The sequence below is a fragment of the Belonocnema kinseyi genome, chromosome 9 (genome assembly GCF_010883055.1).
Source record: "Belonocnema kinseyi isolate 2016_QV_RU_SX_M_011 chromosome 9, B_treatae_v1, whole genome shotgun sequence".
NCBI lineage: Eukaryota > Metazoa > Arthropoda > Insecta > Hymenoptera > Cynipidae > Belonocnema > Belonocnema kinseyi.
Window position 1 is genome coordinate 128,126,381 of NC_046665.1, and position 20,639 is coordinate 128,147,019.

General features: G+C 23.1%; 1 protein-coding gene across 1 annotated transcript in view; it reads left to right on the forward strand.

The window, feature by feature from the left end:
* Positions 1 to 19,478, forward strand: part of LOC117180805 (pre-mRNA-splicing factor CWC22 homolog) — a 21,513-nt gene extending 2,035 nt beyond the window's left edge. The window contains exons 2-5 of the mRNA XM_033373315.1: positions 18,363 to 18,567; positions 18,690 to 18,979; positions 19,072 to 19,173; positions 19,238 to 19,478. Of these exons, the coding sequence (XP_033229206.1) occupies positions 18,370 to 18,567; positions 18,690 to 18,979; positions 19,072 to 19,173; positions 19,238 to 19,313 (666 nt within the window). The 5' untranslated portion in view covers positions 18,363 to 18,369 and the 3' untranslated portion in view covers positions 19,314 to 19,478. The remainder of the gene's footprint in view (positions 1 to 18,362; positions 18,568 to 18,689; positions 18,980 to 19,071; positions 19,174 to 19,237) is intronic.
* Positions 19,479 to 20,639: the final 1,161 nt, after the last annotated feature.

The window sequence follows — 20,639 nt, forward strand, 5'->3', positions numbered from 1 at the left end:
ACCTAAAAAGAAAATTCAACAAATTTAAACTTTCAGCCAAAAAAAAGTTTTCTAAAAAAAATATCAAAATTTTAACAAAATAGTTAAATTTCTATAAAAATACATGGATTTTCCAACCAATAGTTTAATTGTAAACGAAAAAAAGATAAATTTTCATCGAAAAATACGGATTTTCGACCAAGAAATGTATTTTTCTATAAAAAATACTAATTTTTAAATTAAAAAATGAGTTTTTCACAAAAAAATTGAAATAAAAAAAAAATTTTTAACAAAAATGAAATAGTTAAATTTTTAATCAACAAATTAAATTTAAACAAAACGAAAAAAATAATTTTCTACTAAAAAGATAAATTTCCACTAACTTATTATGTAACTAAAAAGGAAATTAAATAAGTTAAACTTTAAACCAAAAAGATGAATTTTCCACACAAAAAAAAAACGAATTTTCCTCTAAATAGTTAAATTCTCAGTTAACAAAATTATTGTGTAACTAAAAAGAAAATTCAAGAAATTATTTAAACTATCAGCCAAAAAAAGAAGTTTTCTAACGAAAATATGAAATTTTTATGAAAATAAATGAATTTTCCAACCAATTGTTTAATTTTAAACTAAAAAAAAATAAATTTTCATCGAAAAGTACGGATTTTCAACCAAGAAATGTATTTTTCTATAAAAATGCTAATTTTATAATAAAAAATGAGTTTTCCACAAAATAGTTGATATAAAAAAAATTTTTTTTTTTAAAATGAAATAGTTGGATTTTTTAATCAACAAATTAAATTTAAACAGAAAAACAGAATAATTTTCTACTTAAAAGATTAATTTTCCAATTAATTATTATGAAACGAAAAAGAAAATTCACCAAATAATTTTAACTTTCAACCAAAAAGATTAATTTTCCACAAAAAAAAAACTAATTTTCCACTAAATATTTAAATTTTCCGATTAAAAAAATGATTATGTACCTAAAAAGAAAATTCAACAAATTTAAGCTTTCAGCCAAAAAAAGTTTTCTAACAAAAATATCAAAATTTTAACAAAATAGTTAAATTTCTATAAAAATAAATGGATTTTCCAACCAATAGTTTAATTGTAAACGAAAAAAAGATAAATTTTCATCGAAAAATAAGGATTTTCGACCAAGAAATGTATTTTTCTATAAAAAATACTAATTTTTAAATTAAAAAATGAGTTTTTCACAAAACAATTGAAATAAAAAAAAAAATTTTTAACAAAAATGAAATAGTTAAATTTTTAACCAACAAATTAAATTTAAACAAAACGAAAAAAAGTAATTTTCTACTAAAAAGATAAATTTCCACTAACTTATTATGTAACTAAAAAGGAAATTAAATAAGTTAAACTTTAAACCAAAAAGATGAATTTTCCACACAAAAAAAAACGAATTTTCCTTTAAATAGTTAAATTCTCAGTTAACAAAATTATTGTGTAACTAAAAAGAAAATTCAAGAAATTATTTAAACTATCAGCCAAAAAAAGAAGTTTTCTAACGAAAATATGAAATTTTTATGAAAATAAATGAATTTTCCAACCAATTGTTTAATTTTAAACGAAAAAAAGATCAATTTTCATCGAAAAATACGGATTTTCAACCAAGAAATGTATTTTTCTATAAAAATGCTAATTTTTATAATAACAAATGAGTTTTTCACAAAATCGTTGAAATAAAAAAAAATTTTTTTAAGAAAAATGAAATAGTTGGATTTTTTAATCAAAAAATTAAATTTAAACAGAAAAACAGAATAATTTTGTACTAAAAAGATTAATTTTCCAATTAATTATTATGAAACGAAAAAGAAAATTCACCAAATAATTTTAACTTTCAACCAAAAAGATTAATTTTCCAAAAAAAAAACTAATTTTCCACTAAATATTTAAATTTTCCGATTAAAAAAATTATTATGTACCTAAAAAGAAAATTCAACAAATTTAAACTTTCAGCCAAAAAAAAGTTTTCTAAAAAAAATATCAAAATTTTAACAAAATAGTTAAATTTCTATAAAAATAAATGGATTTTCCAACCAATTGTTTAATTTTAAACTAAAAAAAATAAATGTTCATCGAAAAATACGGATTTTCAACGGAGAAATGTATTTTTCTATAAAAATGCTAATTTTTATAATAACAAATGAGTTTTCCACAAAATAGTTGAAATAAAATTTTTTTTTTAACAAAAATGAAATACTTAGATTTTTAATCAACAAATTAAATTTAAACAAAAAAAAATTTTTCTACTAAAAAGATAACTTTCCACTAAATTATTATGTAACTAAAAAGGAAATTAAATAATTTAAACTTTAAACCAAAAAGATGAATTTTCCAAACAAAAAAAAACGAATTTTCCTCTAAATAGATCAATTCTCAGTTAAAAAAATTATTGTGTAACTAAAAAGAAAATTCAACAAATTATTTAAACTATCAGCCAAAAAAAGAAGTTTTCTAACAAAAATATCAAATTTTTAACAAAATAATTAAATTTTTATGAAAATAAATGAATTTTCCAACCAATTGTTTAATTTTAAACTAAAAAAAATAAATTTTCATCGAAAAGTACGGATTTTCAACCAGGAAATGTATTTTTCTATAAAAAATACTAATTTTTATAATAAAAAATGAGTTTTCCACAAAATAGTTGAAATAAAAATTTTTTTTTACAAAAATGAAATAGTTAGATTTTTAATCAAAGAAAGATTTATTATAAACCATACAATATCATTTTTTAATCACAAAATTAAATTTAAACGAAAAAACAAAATAATTTTCTACTAAAAAGATTAATTTTCCAATTAATTATTATGAAACTAAAAAGAAAACTCACCAAATAATTTTAACTTTTAACCAAAAAGATTAATTTTCCACACAAAAAAAACTAATTTTTCACTAAATATTTAAATTTTCCGATTAAAAAAATTATTATGTACCTAAAAAGAAAATTCAACAAATTATTTAAACTTTCAGCCAAAAATAGAAGTTTTCTACCAAAAATATCAAATTTTTAACAAAATAGTTAAATTTGTATAAAAATAAATTAATTTTCCAACCAATAGTTTAATTTTAAACTAAAAAAGATAAATTTTCATCGAAAAATACCGATTTTAAATCAGGAAATTTATTTTTCTATAAAAAAGACGAATTTTTATCATAAAAAATGAATTCCACAAAATAGTTGAAATAAAAAATTTTTTTAACAAAAATGAAATAGTTAGATTTTTAATCAAAGAAGGGTTCATTATAAACCATACAATATCATTTTTTAATCAAAAAATTAAATTTAAACAAAATAATTTTCGACTAAAAATATAAATTTCCACTAAATTCTTATGTAACTAAAAAGGAAATTAAATAAATTAAATTTTAAACCAAAAAGATTAATTTTCCACACAATAAAAACGAACTTCCCTCTAAGTAGATAAATTCTCATTTAAAAAAATTATTGTGTAACTAAAAAGAAAATTCAACAAATTATTTAAACTATCAGCCAAAAAAAGAAGTTTTCTAACAAAAATATCAAATTTTTAACAAAATAGTTAAATTTGTATAAAAATAAATTAATTTTTCGACCAATAGTTTAATTTTAAACTAAAAAAAAAATAAATTTTCATCGAAAAATACGGATTTTCAACCAAGAAATGTATTTTTCTATAAAAAAAAAGACGAATTTTTATCATAAAAAATGAGTTTACCACAAAATAGGTGAATTTAAAATTTTAAAACACCAATTTTTAACTCTAAATAGAATAGTTATATTTTTCGTCAAAAAAAGGTTCATTATAAACCATAAATTAGCATTTTTAACAAAAAAATTAAATTAAATTAAAAAAAGAAGAAATTGTCTACTATAAAGATGAATTTTTCACTTAGTTATTATGAAACTAAAGAGAAAATTTAACAAATAAGTTAAACTTTCAACCAAAATGATGAATTTTCAGCTAAAAAGATTATTTTTCTATCAAAGAAGACGAATTTTCAATGAATAAAAATATTATTGTACCAAGAAGGGCAAATTTTAATAATAATACATGAATTTTCCGACAAATAGTTTAATTTTAAACTAAAAAAGATGAATTTTTTTCAAAAAATACGGATTTTCCACCAAGAAATGTACTTTTTAAATAAAAAATACGAATTTTTAACATAAAAAAATAGTTTTTCACAAAATAGTTCAGTTTAAAATTTAAAAAAAAGTCATTTTTAACCAAAAAGGGAATAGTTACATTTTTAGTCAAGGAAAAGTTAATTATAAACCATATAGTAGCATTTTTATCTACAAAAGTTTAAATTTCAACAAAACAAAAAAAAAAAAGAATAATTTTCTACAAAAAAGATGAATTTTTCACTAAATTATTATGAAATTAAAAATAAAATTCAACAAATAAGTTAAACTTTCAATCAAAAAGATGAATTGTCAGCCAAAAAGTTTAGTTCTTTACGAAAGAAAACGAATTTTTAACAAAATAGTTTAATTTTAAACCAAAAAGTTGAATTTTCAATCAAAAAAGACGAATTTTCAATGAAGAAAAGCGAATTTTTATCATAATAAATTAACTTTTCAAAAAATAGTTTAATTTTCATTTAAAAAGATGAATTTTCATCGAAAAATACGGATTTTCCACTAAAAAATGTATTTTTCTATCAAAAAAGATGAAAATAAACGAATTTTCCACTAAATAGTTAGATTTTCAACTAAAAAAATTATTATATAACTAAAAATAAAATTAAACAAATTACTTAAACTTTAAGCCATAAATATAAGTTTACCAAAAATGTCAAATTTTCAACAAATTATTTAAATTTTTATCATAATTAATTAATTTTCCACCATATTGTTTAATTTTAAACTAAAAAATATAATTTTTTTACGAAAAGAAAAGATTTTTAACCAGAAGATGTATTTTTTTTATAAAAAAGACGAATTTTTATCATAAAAAATTAGTTTTCCACAAAATAGTATAATTTGCATCAAATTTAATTAATTTCCCGCCATATAGTTTAATTTTTAACGAAAAAAGAAGGATTTTCAAACAAGAAATTGAGTTTTCCACAATATAGTTAAAATAAAAAAAAAAAATTTTTAACCAAAAACTGAAATAGTTAGATTTTTAGGCAAAGAAAGGTTCATTACAAACCATAAAGTAGCATTTTTATTTAAAAAAGAGTTTAAATTACAAAAAAAAAATTATATAAAAAAGTTGAATTTTCCACTTAATTATTATGAAATTAAAAAGAAAATTCAACATATAAGTTAAACTTTAGCACAAAAAGATGAATTTTCAACCAAAAAGATTACTTTTTCACGCAAAATAAACGAATTTTCCACTAAATAGTTCAATTTTCAATTTAAAAAATTATATAACTAAAAAGAAAATTAAACAAATTACTTAAACTTTCAGCCATAAATATAAGTTTTCTACCAAAAATGTCAAATTTCTAAAAAAATATTTAAATTTTTATCATAATTAATTAATTTTCCACCATATTGTTTAATTTTAAACTAAAAAATATAATTTTTTTTACGAAAAAAAAAAGATTTTCAACCAGGAAATGTATTTTTCTATAAAGATGACGAATTTTTATCATAAAAAATGAGTTTTCCACAAAATAGTTGAATTTGAAATTTAAAAAAGGTAATTTTTAACCAAAAATGGAATCTTTACATTTTTAGTCAAGGAAATGTTACTTATAAACCATAAATTTGCATTCTTAACAAACAATAAATTAAATTTGTACCACAAAAAAATAATTTTCACCTAAAAAGTTGAATTTTCCACTAATTTATTATGTAACTAATAAGAAAATTGTACAAATAAGTTAATCTTTCAACCAAAAAGATGAATTTTCAACCAAAAATATTATTTTTCGACCAAAGAAGTCGAATTTTCAATGAAGAAAAATATTCTTGTACCAAGAAAAGCGAATTTTTGCCATAATAAATTAACTTTCCAACAAATAATTTAATTTTCATTTAAAAAGATGAATTTTCATAGAAAAATACGGATTTTCCACTAAAAAAAATTTATTTTTCTATAAAAGAAGAGGCATTTTTATTATAAAAAATAAGTTTTCCACAAAATATTTAAATTTGTATCAAAATTAATTAATTTCCCACCATATTTTTTTAATTTTAAACTAAAAAATATGAATTTATAACGAAAAACAGAAGGATTTTCAACCAAGAAATTTATTTTTCTTTAAAAAAGACGAATTCTTACGATAACAAATGAGTTTTCCACAAAATAGTTGAATTAAAAAAAAAACAATTTTTAAACAAAAATGAAATAGTTCGAATTTTAGTTAAAGAAGGGTTCATTATAAACCATGAAGTAGCATTTTTAACAAAAAATTTTAATTTAACAAAAAAACAAAATAATTTTCAACTAAAAAGATTAATTTTCCAATTAATTATTATGAAACTAAAAAGCAAATTCACCAAATAATTTTAACTTTTAACCAAAAAGATTAATTTTCCACAAAAAAAACGAATTTTCCACTAAATATTTAAATTTTCGAATTAAAAAAATTATTATGTACCTAAAAAGAAAATTCAACAAATTATTTAAACTTTCAGCCAAAAATATAAGTTTTCTACCAAAAATGATCATTTTTAACAAAATAATTAAATTTGTATAAAAATTAATTAATTTCTCACCATATAGTTTCATTTTAAACTAAAAAATGTGATTTTTTTACGAAAAAAGAAAGATTTTCAACTAGGAAATGTATTTAATATTTTAAAACACCAAATTTTTAACTCTAAATGGAATAGTTACATTTTTCGTCAAAGAAATAATTATCTACCAAGAAGAACGAATTTTTACCATAATAAATTAATTTTCCAACAAATAGTTTAATTTTCTTCTAAAAAAGATGAATTTTTAATAAAAAAATGGGATACTTAAATTTTCAGTAAAAAATTTAATTTTTAATCCAAAAAAACGAATTTTAACCAAAAAAATTGCAATGTCCACCAAATTGTTGAATCGTCCACTAAAAAAAGATTATTTTTTAATCAAGCCGTTGACTTTTTAACCAAAAAAGATTAAATTGTTTAGCAAGCGATTAATTTTCTATCGAAATTTACAAATTTTTAACAAAATAGTTTAATTTTCTACCAAAAAAGATGAATTTTCAACCAAGATAAATATTCTCGAACAAAGAAAGGCGATTTTTTAAAAAAATAAATTAATTCTCTATCAAATAGTTTAAATTCCAACTAAAAATGTTCATTTTTTAACAAAAAAATATTAATTTTAAACCAATCAGTTATATTTTTAACCATGAAAAATAGCATTTCTATCTAGAAGATTAATTTTCTACTAAAAAAGACGAATTTTCACAAAATACATGAATATTCCATCAAATAGTTCGCATTTCAACTAAAAAGTATAAATTTTTTAATCATAATGGAAATAGTTTAACTTTTGCTAAAAAAAATAGTTTTTTAACTAAATAAAAAAAAGAAATTTTTAATAAATAGTTCAAATTTCAACCAAATAAATTAATTTTCAAGAAACTAGTTAAATTTATGAGCAAAAAGACGAATTTTCCACCAAACAGTCAAATTAAAAAAAATGTTAACCAAGAAAATTAATTTTCTGCCAAAAAAGACGAAATTTTAATTAAATGGTTTCATTTTCCAAGAGAATTTTACGAATTTTAAGAAGAAAAATTTGCCCAAATTTAATTTCAACAATTTTATTTTTTAAAACAGTTTAAATTATTCATCAATAAAATATCTTGAATTCAAAGTTTTAAGACTTTCTTTATATTATTTAAACACTTTGAAATTGAATGTTTAGAAGTTCTAAATAAATTGTTAAATTAACTGAATTTTGCCTACAACTTTTAGAAAATCCTGTAAATTGAAAAAAATCCTTAAAATCTTTCATCTTCTGTTTTGATAATTTTGGAAATCTATTAAAAAGTTTTTAAATATAATGTTACAATAATTTTTCAAAATGAAAAATCATTTTTCATTTTCCTAGGAATCTTAAGAAAATGTTTTTATTCTTTTTAAGCCTTTTATAATTCTTATAAATTTTCTAAATTTTTTATTTTAAATCTGCAAAAATTTGCATTTTGTTTTAAATTAAAATTACTTCAAGTTCTAAATTTAATTTCGATACTTTTAAAACTAATAAATATCTCTTAAAATGGCTCTAATTTTTTCTACAAATAATAAGTGTTCCTATTGTTATTTATAAATTCAAATTTAAAGGATTTTTTTCAATTTGCAGGATTTTCTAAAAGTTGTAGGAAAAATTGAATTAATTTAAAAATATATTTAAACGTTTCGAAAAAAATTGAACAATGATTTTAAATTTGGAAAAATATAAAACCACTTCTAGATTTCTCAATTGTTTTTTGAATTGGAAATAATTTAACTTCTAATTTAAAAACTTGTCAAGTTGAAAAAATTTTGTTTACAAATTTTTTTATTTGTCTAGCTTAAATGTACTTAAAAATATAATTTTGCAAATTTTTAAAGTTCATTGCTTGATTCTAAATTCTAAATTTCGACGCAAGAGTTCGATTTTTTAAATTTCATTGACCGTAAAAAATGTTTGCATTTCAACTAAAAAATATACATTTTTTAACCACAATGGGAATAGTTCAAGATGAAATTTCTACAAAAAATATTAATTTTCTACCAGAAAAGAGGAAATTTTAATGGGAATAGTTCAATTTTCGCTAAAAAAAATGGGTTTTTAACTTAAAAAAATGTCAACAAATAGTTCAAATTTCAACCAAAAGAATAATTTTTTAAACAAAAAGATTAATTTTTCATTAAATCATTATTTTTTTTTTACTAAAAAAGACAAATTTTCTAGAAAAAGATGAATTTTCAAGTAAAAAGAATAATTTTCTATAAAGAAAGACGAAATTTCCACCAAGAAGATGATTTTTATATCAAAAAAATTAATTTTTGAACAAGATATTTTCATTTGTAAGCAAAACTTTCTACCAAAAAACCAAAGTTTTAGCAAAAAAGAAGAAATTTCAACAAAACAGCATTTTTAACCAAAAAATTACCTGGAAATGTCAGGGAATTTTTTTTAAGTGAGGGAATTTGTTTGAGATCGTGCTTCATTTTTTAAAATTACAATATTAAATTGAAAAAGAATCATTCTTAAATTGTAAAAGTAGCATTATACTACTTTATTGAACTATTTTTTTTTTTGAAAATCCGTTTTTTTCTTTGGTTCCCAATTCATATTTTTTTAACCTAGATTTAAATACTTGATTGAGAGTTACACTTTTGTTGAAAATGAATTTGTTTTTGTTAAAGATTCATAATTAATTTTTTAACAGAAAATTTAACTATTCCAGTTATTGTTTAATTTTTTTCCTTTGAAAATTAATTTCTTTGCTGAAAATATAACTATTGAATATTGAGTTGAAAAATGAATCTTTTTTTATTTGAAAATTCATCACTTTTTTTGAAAGTCCAATATTTTTTCGAAAATTAGTTTCGTTTTTGTTGCAAATTAGTTTTTTTACCCGAAAATGCAACTATTTTAATTGAAAATTACATCCTTTTGTACCTGAAAAAATTCAATTATTCCATTTTTTATGTTATAGTTTTTATTAGATAAAATGTAATCAAAAAGATTTAAATTTTTTTCACTGGTCTAATGTTAATATTTTCTTATTGTTGATTAATTACTTGTTTGAAAATTCATTTTTTTTGCTTAAAAATTCAATTAAATATTGATCATTTTTGTAAATAATAATTTTTTTTACCAAAAATTTAGCTATTTTACGTTAATTCGAAAATCTTTTACTACAAAAATTTTCCATTCTAGATCTTTATTTTTAAGCGTACATTTTTAATTTAGAGAACATTAAAATGTTGTCTTAAAGGCTTAAATAATTAAAAATTATAAGTGTTTGAAGTTGAATTTTTTGTATTAAAAACATTTTTGTTTCATCCTCTGTAAATATAAATAAATAATTTTTAAATGGGTCTGTGCTTTAAGTATTAAAAACTGACCAATAAATGATTTGACTGAAATTATGTTTAACTTAAAAATAACTTCTAAAATAATATATTTTTAATTGAAGGCTTTTATTAGACTTAGAATATTATTTAAGTCGAAAATATTCAACTTTTAACCCATTCAGATTGAAAATGTTTAATTGAGAAAATCAATAATTATTGAATATTTAGCAATCGTTAAAATTTCGAAAAGTTTTTAAACTTTGAACGTTACAATTTTAATTTTTGTATTTAAAAAATGTTTAATTTGTAATTGAAATTGTTTAATTTTGATGTGTAAATAACAATTGAATACTTATTGTTTGCAGAAAAAATTAGAGTAATTTTAATAGATATTTAGAAGTTTTCGAAGATTCAAAATTCATTAAAAACTTTCATAGTTTTTAAGAAATAATAAGTGTTCATTGTTATTTATACATCAAAACAGTAAGGATTTTTTTTTAAATTTGCAGGATCTTCTAAAAGTTGTAGAAAAATTGAACTTATTTTAAAAGATATTTAGAATTTCTGAAAAAAATTTTAAAATAATGATAAATGTGAAAAAAGTTGAAATAATTTCTATATTTCTGGAAATTTTGAAACTTTTCAAGGATGTGTAAACTGTTTAAAATGAAAATAATTTAAGAAATGTCCAGTTACAAAAAATATCAATTTGTAATGCAGCTTAAAATTCCCTAAAACAATATGATTTTATTTAAAATTGTTCAATTTCAAAGTGTCAGTACCTTTCATTTTATACGTTTAAATTATTAAGCATTTGAATAAAAAACTTTTCTCCTGAAATTTTTTATGTTGAAAATTCAAGAGTTCTACGTTAAGTGCCTCAATTTGTAATTTATATTTTATTACTTCAAATTAAAAAATTTTAAATTTAAAAATTTTATTGACCCTGAAAAATTATCGCGAACCGGGAAAAACCGGAAAATGACCGGGAATTTATTGCTTCGATTAAAAGGGTCACACTGTATTTGTTTAAAAATTGATTTTCTTCAGTTGAAAAGTCAACTGTTTGCTTAAGAATTATTGTATTATTTTGAAAAATCATTTTTTTTTAAATTAATTTTTGGTTGAAAATTCATCTATCTTTTTCAAAATCCAAATTTTTACTAAAAAGTTAGGAATTTGATATCTTGTAATAATAATTAAATTCCTAGAAATTAAAAATAAATCGTTATTTATTATAAATTGGCGAAAAATTATATCTGGAAAAAACTTGAGATACCTGGAAAAAACCTTGAAGGATTCATGCTTTATTGATTGATTTATTGAAATGAATTTTGTAATAATCAATATTAATTTTCAACCAAAGAAATAAGCATTTTCAATCAAACAGTTAAATTTTCTGCAAAAAAAGACGAATTTTCAACTAAAAAAAATAGTTTTCTGCCAAAGGGATGAATTTCCATTAAAAGAAATGAATTTTCCACCAAATAGTTTAATTTTTAACTAAAAAAAAAATCAATTTTCTACCGAAATTTAATAGTTAAATTTTCAGTCGGAAAAATTAACTTTCAGTGAAAAAGTTCCAGTTTTAACCAAATTAGATAAAAAAATGTTACCAAAAGAGTTTTCAAAAATATAATGATTCAAAAACAAAATTAATGAACTTACAAATGATTTTCATCTACAAAATATCATTAATAGCAAAAAATGTAATTGTTTATAACATATATATTAAACAAATTTCCCACCTAAAAGGTTTTTTATAAAAAGTTATTTTTTCCAATAAATGTTTTTGAAATTAAACAAATATCGATTTTTATAAAAATATTTTTCTGCTAATTAAATTAGCGATTTTGATAAACAAATTGTTCTACAAATTTGTAACTGTGACATTTGTTCTATATAAATAATAATTAATAAAACAATTTTCTAATAAATAATTCCTATTCGCACCTAAATTTTTGTGCAAATATTCCACTGTCTAATTTAAAACAAATAGATTTTTGCAGATTTCGAACAAAAAAATTAGGCCCTTTTGGGGAATCATGAAAGGCTTCAAAAGAATAAAAAACATTTTCTTAAGATTCCTAGGAAAATTGAAAATGACTTTTTATTTTGAAGAAATAACTTTAAGAGAATATTTAAAAAGATTAAAAAAGATTTCCAAAATTGTAAAAAATATTTTCTATTCTACAGGATTTAAAAAAAAGCCTTCTGAGGATTTTTAAACTATTTAAAATGGAAATAATTTAACTTTTAATTTAAAAAGTGTTCAGTTTATAACAAAAATTTAATCGTATACTTTTTAATATTTCTAGCTTAAAATTGCTTGAAATTATTTACAGCTCAGTTTTGATTATTTTGAATGCAAAATTTTTCAGCGTTATAGTTTGCATTTGTTTATTTCATTAACAGTTTGCAAACCGAGAAAAAACCGGGATATGAACGGAAGTTTTTTTATTTTATTAAAACGGCCACCCTGATTATATTAATTTAAAGAATTTTTAAAATGCAATGTTGAAGATTTCAACAATTGTATTACAAATTAAAAGTGGTTGGAATTGGTAATTGTGGATAAAAAACGTTTTGAGTTGATAATTTGTAAATATCAATTGATAAATAATTTTTTTAATTAAAGTAAAATAAATAAAAGAATAATTTTTTTTACAAAAAAAATCGGAATCTGTTCAAATGATTCAATTTAGAGATTTTAACGTTATAAAATTAACTGTTTCAATTAAAAAGCCTTGTTAATGAAACAAATAATTTTTCAGGTAAAATATTTATAATCTTTTTTCCAAAAAATTAAACTCCTGACACTGGAAAATTCTCGAAAAAAAATATTCCAAAGAGAAAATAGTCGGAAAATTAAAATTCTTATATAATAAAATTGCTGACATTAAAAAATATCCTACACTGAAAAATTACCAAATATTGTTTCAGTCTAATGATTTTATACTTAATTCATTCAATTTGAAATTTTTTAATTAAAAAAACGAACAATTTTATATGTTTCAATTTCAGAGTGCTAAATTTAAACTTTTCACGGTAAAATTTTAATTGTTACATTTAAATAATTTTCCATGTGTAAGTGAAAATTTGTATTTTGATTTTTTAGCAAAAATTGAAAAATTATTAATTTGAAACGACTTATATTCTAATTTAAAAAGTCTTCAGTTTAAAAACAAAAATTATCGTTTTTTTTTATTTTAGTTGCAATCTTAGATAAAAACTGCAATTGTCATCAAATACTAATGGTGGTATTGCATGAAATGAGATAAAAAGATATTTTGATTCTTTACTAACTCATTATTTTATTCCAAAAAGAAAGATTTTTTTATTAAATAAGAAACTTTTTTTTTAAAGAAGGTTTGAACATTACTCTCGCTCGCGGCATTTTTCGCTAAATGCATAGATTGGCTATACCTTTGTGACGTCATTCTTCGCGGGAAAATTCAAACTACCTGAGTTATGAAAATTTCGAAAAAAAGAGTAAAATTGGTTTCTAAACATGCATTTCAAAGTATAGATATCTCTAAATGGCATTCAAGTATTATTATTATTATTATTATTATTATATAATCGTTAATAATAAGTACGAAGACAATAATTGAAATAGTCTGCCCAAGCAGCGCATTGCCCACGTATTTGTATGTTTTGAGGTAAAGGAATTCCAATTTTATTTGAATCTTTATCATCCATTCTTTGTTTATATCTTTTACATCGCTTTTTTCGGCTTCAATTTTCGATTTCTCGTTTTTAGCGTTTTAAGCAGGGAGCGCGGAGGTCTGTTTTTAATTAATCATTGAATTAACTTGATCAAAGATATATTCCAAAACATTTACAAAATTGGAAAAAAATCTGGAAGCTCTTGAAACGGTTTTGTGCGCAGGATTTTACAAAAATGTTAGAAAAAATTGAAATCCGTTTAAAAGATAATTAAAAGTTCCGAAAAATTTCAAAAATCATTTGAAAAATGACATCATTTTAAGAGAAGGTATAAAAAGGTGGGACCACTGAAAAAATTCCGAAAGCGATGAAATCGCTGACGACCGAATTGGAAAATTTCCTACAGAAAACGTCCAAAGTAAAAAATCCCCGGATTATAAAGTTCGCTGATTTAAACATGAAGAAAAGAATTTTCGATCAATATTATTCATGTCTTAAAAATACAATAATTAAATCATTTTATTAAATTATCGATTGAATTTAAAAGAATAATATTTATTTGTTTTTAATGCTATGTACATTATCAAACAAAATTTTTCACGCAGAAATATACATATTTTTTTAATCATTGTTTTTTAAATTTAAAATCATAATGTTTTAAACTTTAAACATTAAAAAAATGTATTTGATAAATGTATTCGATTATTGTATTTTCAATAAATAAATAATATTGAATAAACAACCATTTTTTATATTGTTTGAATTCAGGAATTTTCCAGTTTGGATATTTCATAATTAAGCAATTTTCTGCGGGGAATTTTCGAATTCGGTAATATCTTACTGTCGGGAATTTTATTTTTTGCGATTTTTTCAATTCGAGAGTTTTATATCTCGGCGTTTTTATAATTTCCGGAATTTCATCATTCAGGAATTTTACAGTGTTGGGAATTTTATTTTTCGGTATTTTTCAGTTGCTTCTTTCAAAAAATAAAATTCCCATCACTTAAAAAATTCCCGACATTCTGGACAATTTATAATATTACTGAATTTGAGAATTCCCGACAGAATTTTGTTGTCTCTGAAAAAGTGCATTGTATCCTTTTTAACTTACAAAAAAGTTCGCGAAAATAAAATAATTAAATTTAAAAAAAATTAAAAATAAAATTCGTGCTAAATCAATGCAGAATTGAATCCTACAAATTTTGTTTTATTCGAAGCGCATGTGGTTTTAAATTTATTTTTGCATAACATTTCTATACGATTATTGTTATTTCATATTAAAACAATAATTAAAAAAATTATACATTAAACAAAGTTTCTATAATTAAAAAATTTGATTATTGTATTTTTAATAAATAAGTAATATTGATTAAAACATTATTTTCTCAATTGCTACAATTCAGGAATTTTCGAGTTTGTGTCTTTTATAATTGGACAGCATTCGGTCTGGAATTTTATTATTCGGGAATTTTCAAGTTTAATAATATTGTAAACTGTCCAGAATTTTATTATTCTGGAATTCTTAAATTCGGGATTTTCAGATTTCGACATTTTATAATTTCAGGAAGTTTACAGTATTGGGAATTTTATTATTCGGGATTTTTCAGCCATAAAAATATTTCAAAAAATTTTAAAATATTGATAAAATTGTAAAAAAAATCTGAAAGATTTTGAGGCAATTTTTTTTTTAAATTTAAAAAAAATTTTACGATAAAAATAGGAATCATTAAAAATATATTTAAAAGTTCTGAAAAAACTTCAAAAGTAATTTGAATAATATAAAAAATTCATAGAAATTGCGGACCACAAAGATATAAAGTATTTTAAAATTATCAAAGATATTGCACTAAAAGTTTTATCAGTTTGAATACAAATTTAATATTATAGAGTAAAAAATTATAACTTATAAAAGAATATAAATTAGAAGAAATAATTTTAAAATTAGATGAGAATATATGAAACCGAAATAAAAAATATTCATGGCCTTTTATCTCTGGCATTTAATAAAGATAACCATGTTTTGCAAAGTTATAAATGTAAAAAATTTTTTAATTGGGAATTTACTTTCAATTTAAATGGTTCATGTCCGAGCTAAGTTACCATAAGTGCGCATCGAGGGACCTACTGAGATATGGGTGCTATCTACGGTGTGCGGTGGGTAGAAGGGAACTGACAATTTTCGCCGGACGCGCCGTCTATGTTTATCGCGGGTAACTCAGCCCGCACCGCATTTACGTATATAATATCTTTGACTTGATACATCGAGATCGCATCTAGGTTCTCAACCAATCAAATTTGCCAGAAACCAACAAAACAGCTAGAAAGAAATCCTATGAAAAATATTAATTTCACTATTAATTAAAATCGTGGAATTAATATTTTTCATAGGAGTCATTTCTACCTGCTTTGTTGGTTTATGGCAAATTTGATTGTTTGAGAACTTAGATACGAACTCGATGTGTCAAATAAAGTAATCAGTTTATTCAGATTCGAACTGCGTGGAAATGTAGCTGGGGGGGGGGAGTTACTTTAGGGTACCTTTTCACGGAGGTGAATTTAAATAAATTGATGAACTGATTTGACACATCGAGTTCGTATCTAATTTCTCAACCAATCAAATTTGCTAGATAGAGGTGCTTAGAGAGAGTTGTGTGTCACCGTTTACTCCGCTTCTGATTGGTGCCGCGAAAGCGGAATCGGATTTTTTGAAATTGGCGCGACTTTCAAGGCAAATTTAATGTATAGGCACTGATAGAATAGTAAACAAATAAACAATAATAATAATGTAGGTGTACGAAAAGTGAAGAATCTTTTTTTTAAGCCTTCTTTTATTGTTTATAATTTTCCCCATTTTAGAATCAAAATGTACCTGCAATTATAAAACAGTAAGGTACATTTCCGACTTTTATTAGCTTATCTATTAAAAATTAAAATCTTAACTGACAAACAGCAGATTTCAAGTAAGGTATCCAATCATCTCGATTGGTACTTTTTATCCATAATTTTTTAAGCTTAGGATCTTCTGGGGTTTGTCTGAAATGCAAATCTTTGCCAGAACAATAAAGTATGCAACAAGACACTATTTTTTAAATTAAATTTATAAACTATATAAACTTATTTAAGGCCATGTGATGAGTATAACAGCTGATCAAGTCAGCGCTAAGACCAATATTTTTTCACCCATATTGAAAAATAAAAGTTTAAATAAGGCGGAAATTTTGTTCAAGAAATGTTAATAAATATTAAAGGATCGTTTGTGGCCTTGAAAAGAGTTGGAGGAAGAAAAAAGTTTATTTATGCAAATAATGATTATCGATGGACACATTTAGGTTTTACAGCAGAAGTTTGACTTAACTTTCTCTGACGGTAATCATGCAATCTGTTTTACCCAAAGGCCCCTAGAAGTTTGAAGTTGTCTACTCGCTGCTTTGACACAGCTAATACCAGAATGATACGTATCTCAGACCAAATATGTTTATTTGCATTTCAAGTGCAAACATTAGATTTTGCATTATTTGTGCATAATGTTCGTGAGCGATTTTTGTCGTTTTGCTCCATTTTGATAAATATAAACCTCATAACTAGCCCATTGACAACATTGCAAATTGCTTGCAGGGTTTGACGACATCACTGTCTGTATTTCTCCAAAATAGTAATTAAAAAAAAAAAACTTTTTTCACTATTATAATTATTTAGGACCAGAGACACATTCTTGCATGCCTTCTATTTATCGTACCAAATTTTTAACACGGTTTCTCATTCCGTGTGAACGTAAGTTGGGAAAAAAAACTTCCACTGGCGTTTTCTTCAAAACAAAATTTTTCTCAAAATTTCCACTGGATTAAAGCAGAGACATGGGCCTTATTACCTCCTCTTTCATTTTTTAAACTTTCAGAGCGATACCTCATTTCTTTTAGACGTAAGTTGGGAAAGAAAAATTGAAGACCAGGTTTGGTCACGTGACCCTCTCGTCACATGGCCTTAAAAAACAAACACTACAAGAAAATATATAATGACCTATAACCTCTTCTTAAGAATAGTTCAAATGTTTCGCGTTTCTTTACGTATTTCCCAATACCGTTTCGCGGCGGCTAGTAGAAGGGGTAACGTGACACAACTCTCCCTAGTGGACCTCTAGATCAGCTGTCAAGATGAAAGTCGCGACGGGCGCGAAACCTGATTGGTTGAAATTCTGAAAAGTAACATGGCGGCTAAAGTGGTCTGATTGGTAGTCAGTTTTATATCTTAGTGACATCACATCTGTTTGAATGTGACCAAATAGACGTAAACTAGAAATTATGTTGTTTTTTTAAGTAATAGAAACCTAAAATTTTTTTCTCTTCCATAACGTTATTCAATGCTTCAAGTTTTTAAAAATATATTTATCTCATTTCATGCAACGTCCCCATTCTGTTTAAATTGGGTTCGATTAAAATTAAAATTATTCAGGAACATTTTATTTTTACGAAACCCAACCAAACAATATTGGAAAGAATCTTTAAGCAATAAAGTGAGCCCTTGATCTTTAAAATTTGATCGCAACGCAGCTTCTACGGAAAGTTAAAACTTAAACACAAAATAAAAATTGCTTAATAAGGATTTGAAACTCACATAACTAATATTATGTCTATTTTCGTCGATTTTATAAATCATGAATCATTTTACCTGTCCCTGAAAAGTATCTCTATATTTTATAATGGATTATTTAACTTTTAAAATTTTACTATTATAGAGAGTCAATGGATGCGATCAATTTTATTAAGCTTCGAGAGGAAATAATTTGGTCACTTTGCTCCTGTGGAAATTACACAGAATGGGCTCAACATTTTGAGAAAATAATAGAGAGACTGCAACCAAATTCACAAATATGTGAATTAATTATGGATTTGTCTGTCACAAGTCAAGTTCACAGAGATTACTTGATAGATTTTGCCTCGGTGAGTTCTTCGACAAAAGAACGTTATATGAAAATTGTTATTTCGTTTTATTTTTAATTATTTGTTTGAGGGCAAGTTCAGTGTTTTAATTTTCCGATATTTTTATCTTTCCATTTTTGCAGTGGCTTTGCTCAAATAGTGAGGAATATCGTCAGATTTATGAGGAAATTTTTAAAAATTCTTACGAAACAATTTCGCAAGGAGATGTGGAATCAGATCATCATCGAATTTATGAAGAAACAAAGTTCTTTGCGGTTCTCTTCTGGAGAGATTCGATTTCATGGAATATCTTATCCTGTATCACATTAAAAGAGTATTCCAGTTCCTGCAAGGAATATTTTATAACTCTATTGCTGCTGGAAATGTCTAGAAATTTGGGCAGTGAAAATTTATGTGCTCGACTCATGGATCCGTTAGTGAAAATTTTTTTATTTGATTTTTTTTTTATTAAAAAAGACCTCATTTATTTGTAAATCAATGATTCGAATTTTACCTTTTTTATAGAAATTTACAGAAAAAGCTGGATGGACTCTTTCCCAAGGATAAAATAGAAAACTCTCTTTATGCGATGAGAATATTCGAGCTTGTTAATTTACAACAATTGGCGTAAGTTCAAAAACTGGTTTTAATTAACTAATTTTTTTTTAAATACCTTTTTCGGCTTTTACAGGCTAGATCTTCAGAAATGTCTGAACACAACAGAAAATGATGAATTAACGCTTGGAGTGGAACAAATGAGTTTATAAAAGACTTTTAAGGAAGCTCAGAAAATTATTCCTCATTATAAAAAGAAATACTTGTATATTTTAAAGATTAATGTATAATAACTGCAATTTTGTATTATTTTTTATGTAGATAACATGTATATATAAGTAAGTCATAAATAAAATTAGGGTAATTTAATCATTTAAGAACTATTTATTTTTGAAATATCCTTAAGTATATTTCTTAGGATTAATTTTAACTAAGAAAATACTTTTACTTTTTTAGAAAAATCACTTTTTACACATTCAACATGGACATTTTTCAGAAATTTTTACACAAGAAAATGACGTAAGTACATGTACAATCTAATTATATTATTAATTATTTTTATAATATTAATTTTTTATTCTTTATATAATTATGTATTATTTATAATATAATTTAAATCATTTATAACAAAGATTAATGTTGAGTCTTAACTGGAAAAAATTCCTTTCTAGTTCAATTGAGATTCGAATCCAGGTCTGTAGACCAGGGTTGGAATCCCAGCGGAGGAATTTTTTTTTTTACATCTAAAGACTAAAAGCATTTTTTTTTAGATTCGCAGATCAAAAACTATTTGTCCACTGAAAAAAACTCCTAAGTCTTAACATTTATCTCTGCTATAAATAATAAATGTAAACAAATAGACAAGTTGCATAATTTTTTAAGGGAATAAAATTCCTTGTTATCTAATATCCAACTTAATACAAAATCTCTAAACGATATTTTCGAGTACGATTGTCACGACATTCAATGTTGATTGCTATATGCGTGTGACACGAGGTGTCAATGGGTTAGACAGCAATGGAAAACAGTCACGATAATTCCTTCTTTGATAGCTACACGCGTGTGACACGAGGCATCAGTGTGTTAGACAGTAATGGAACGTTATACGTGTTTTCGCGAAGTCAGTGATTCCAACGAACCTGCTTTGATCTGCGCTTGCTTGGATTTTAGGGACGTTCATTGGCACAGTTCAAGCATGCGCAAGTATTTTTGGATCACTTTTGGGAATAATAATCGAACCAAAATTCGAAGTCGATAATACGAATCAACTTCTCTAACATCACCTTGCCACCCTGTACCGCCGCAATGCAGGCTCGGCAAGCTGAAAAAGAGTGAAGACTGTCGAAAAAGTGTGCGTTCATACTTGTGAAGGTCTTTAACGTTGTTTTTTTAAAGATACAGAATTCTTTCACCCTACTTCTTTTTGATTAATTTCTACTGCGAGCAGTTCCTTCTTCGACTGTAAAATGTAACCTTAACCTCAAAATTTCAATAAATTTTATCGCATTTTATATCAGCAATGGGATTTAATAACAAAT